The sequence below is a fragment of the Morone saxatilis genome, unplaced genomic scaffold, assembly GCF_004916995.1.
Source record: "Morone saxatilis isolate NCDOM2014 unplaced genomic scaffold, NCSU_SB_2.0 Contig18, whole genome shotgun sequence".
In the NCBI taxonomy this organism is placed as follows: domain Eukaryota; kingdom Metazoa; phylum Chordata; class Actinopteri; family Moronidae; genus Morone; species Morone saxatilis.
The window spans coordinates 5,631,857-5,634,435 of NW_023339740.1; the positions used below are offsets into that span (position 1 = coordinate 5,631,857).

Consider the following 2,579-nt stretch of genomic DNA (forward strand, 5'->3'; position numbering starts at 1 on the left):
CTCCTCTGCGTTTGCTAGGTTTACATTAGTTGTGCAGTATTGTTAAGATTGTTTTTGTATGTCTTCTTCACTTGTCATAAAATTTGTATTTACTTTTTGTTCTTTTCTTAAATGTTTTGCCCTCTCAGGATGTAACACATAAAGATCCTTCAGAGATTCAGAGAAGAAGTGCACTAAAGAGAGCGGCTGAGACAAAGATGACAGGAGAAAAAAAAGGAACAAATGAAAATGAATTTCTAAGGTGATGGCTTTTGCGTGTTATGTTCTGTAAGCAAAGTATTGTTTAGATATTATGTTCCACTCACTGTTTAATTTGCAAGACATGCTGTGATATAAAATTGTACGTTACATATTTGACTGTTTTATAAGCAAGGAAATGCACTTTTTTTTTAAGGTCTCAACGATCCACACCCTGCGTTTTGACGAGCAACACTGACAGAACTGGATGTACGTATATCACTTGGTTTTTTTCCAAGAAGTCTCCTCAGGGCAATTTGAAATGCAACATTCTTCCATGAGTACATCAAGTTCAAGTTAAACCTCAGATACAGATTTAGGTCATTTTTACAAGACAGCAACTGAGTTTAAACTAATGCATAGAAAAAGTACTTTCCGTGTATATAAAACAAAAGTTGTGTCTCCACTGCAGTTAAGCTAGGTCCTTCAATGATGCTGAGTGTTATAAACTATTTGACCATTGTTAGGTATTTTGATAAAATTAAAGGAAAGCATTTTAATTCTAAGCCAAATGGATTATATTTAAATATTAACACAATGCATTGGTCAGCTGGGATGGTGTTTCACATACAGGGTAGAATTGATTAACTTAAATTGCTTAGAGGTGGAAATGTGATGGTCTGTCTGTGTGTCTTAAACTGAAATTATGCTTTTATACTACAATTACTAGTCAGGGCAATGCAGATGTCACATGAGGACTTCACAAATTGTGACTGGTCATCTTTGGCTGCTTGTGTTTATCCTGCAAATTTCCAAGAGACAAATCTTGCAATCTAGAAATGTAATTTCCTCTGCAAACTTTCATCACTCTATATCACAAAGCAAATTAAATGATGCAAATTAAATGATGTAAACAAGCCAAATGAATTGCATTTAAATATTAATACAATGTTTTATCAACAAATGCACGTGTTCTAATTCCACTGTGGGTTGCAAAATCTCTGTGATCCCTTGGGCTAAAAAAAACATCTCCGCCTGTTGTAAGGTCTGTCAAGGTTGCAACTATACTATTTATCTTCATTCATATAAAACCAAAAATATTTTTACCAAACAGCAACAGCATGCAAATGCTATTCTGCAAATACTGATTCATTTCTACAAACTGAAGTTCAGATTTCCTCTATGTAAATGTAATTTGAAATAGAAATAACATTCTCTTAACCATAACCACATTTATCTTCATTGAATGATTGGCTTTTTATAGCTATACAATGCATTGATGCAAACAAAGTGGCATTTTTCTGCAGAACAGGTGTTACCTCAACGTTATACAAAACATTGTGCAAGTGAAAAACACATGTAATGACATGTGAAGTGTAAAATGCTCCTCCCTTGTCTCAGGGACATACTCAAATACTATACTGTACTGTATTTAAACTGCATGAGCAGGCTTCTCATTATCCAGACTGTAACTAGCACTGCTTTTACTTCTACTGTACCTCACAGCCACCACCGCTAAAATGGGAAAGGTTCATCTGGAGGACAATGACACCAAAGAAAAGAAAACCGAGTTTAGCTTAGTACAGGTCAAAGGTACCTGGAAGCGCAAAGTGGGAAAGGTCAACAAGGACACAGGTGACTGTGTCTCTGCTGCAAAAATGTGAGTATAACGGTGTTCTTTACTCACGTAAGTCGATCTCTTGCTTGCATTTATTTTATATATTTGTTTAGATTTCTCATGCATTTTTTCGCTCTATTTCTTTCTCTCTTCTAAGTATATTTTATTTGTTAAGTTTTGAAAAATGCTGTTCCATATTGATGATGTCTGACACATGATCACATAGTCTGACATTTACAAAATCGGATTGCATCTAACATCAGGCATTTGGAATCCTGACTTATCTTATCTTATCTTATTACTTGTCTGTGTTCCATAAACAAAAATAAGCCAGCCACATTTACTGTATTCAAAACAGTTTTGTTTGGATTGATATAGCAAAAAATGAGAGAGAAAAGCTCTGAATTCAAATTGTAAATGGCAGAATGGCAGAAAACTGAGGTAAAGGCACAAAATCACTAGGCAAAAAGGATGTAAAGTTACATCCTCATCGAGGTGTTTAGGTTTAAATGTATTTCTTTTGAAAATTTGAAATCTATTGATTTCTCAAGTATGAAACATCTATACATTTATGATGTCAAATAGAGATTTTAGTATTTTGCATTACAATTGTGATTAAGGAAGGAAGGATTTTCTTAAATTATCTTTTTACAATATTTTTTTGTTCTGACAGTCTTTTTTCTGTAATTTGCCCATTAGTTTCTTTTCTTTTCTAGTGAGCTTTTTTTTTTTTATCACTTACAGTCCTCTCTCAGTCTTTAAATGCTACAGGTTTTTTTTTTTT

General features: G+C 33.7%; 1 protein-coding gene across 1 annotated transcript in view; it reads left to right on the forward strand.

The window, feature by feature from the left end:
- Window positions 1-1,697: 1,697 nt before the first annotated feature.
- Window positions 1,698-2,579, forward strand: part of eevs (2-epi-5-epi-valiolone synthase) — a 5,743-nt gene continuing 4,861 nt past the window's right edge. The window contains exon 1 of the mRNA XM_035662456.1: window positions 1,698-1,837. Coding sequence (XP_035518349.1) covers window positions 1,698-1,837 — 140 coding nt within the window. The remainder of the gene's footprint in view (window positions 1,838-2,579) is intronic.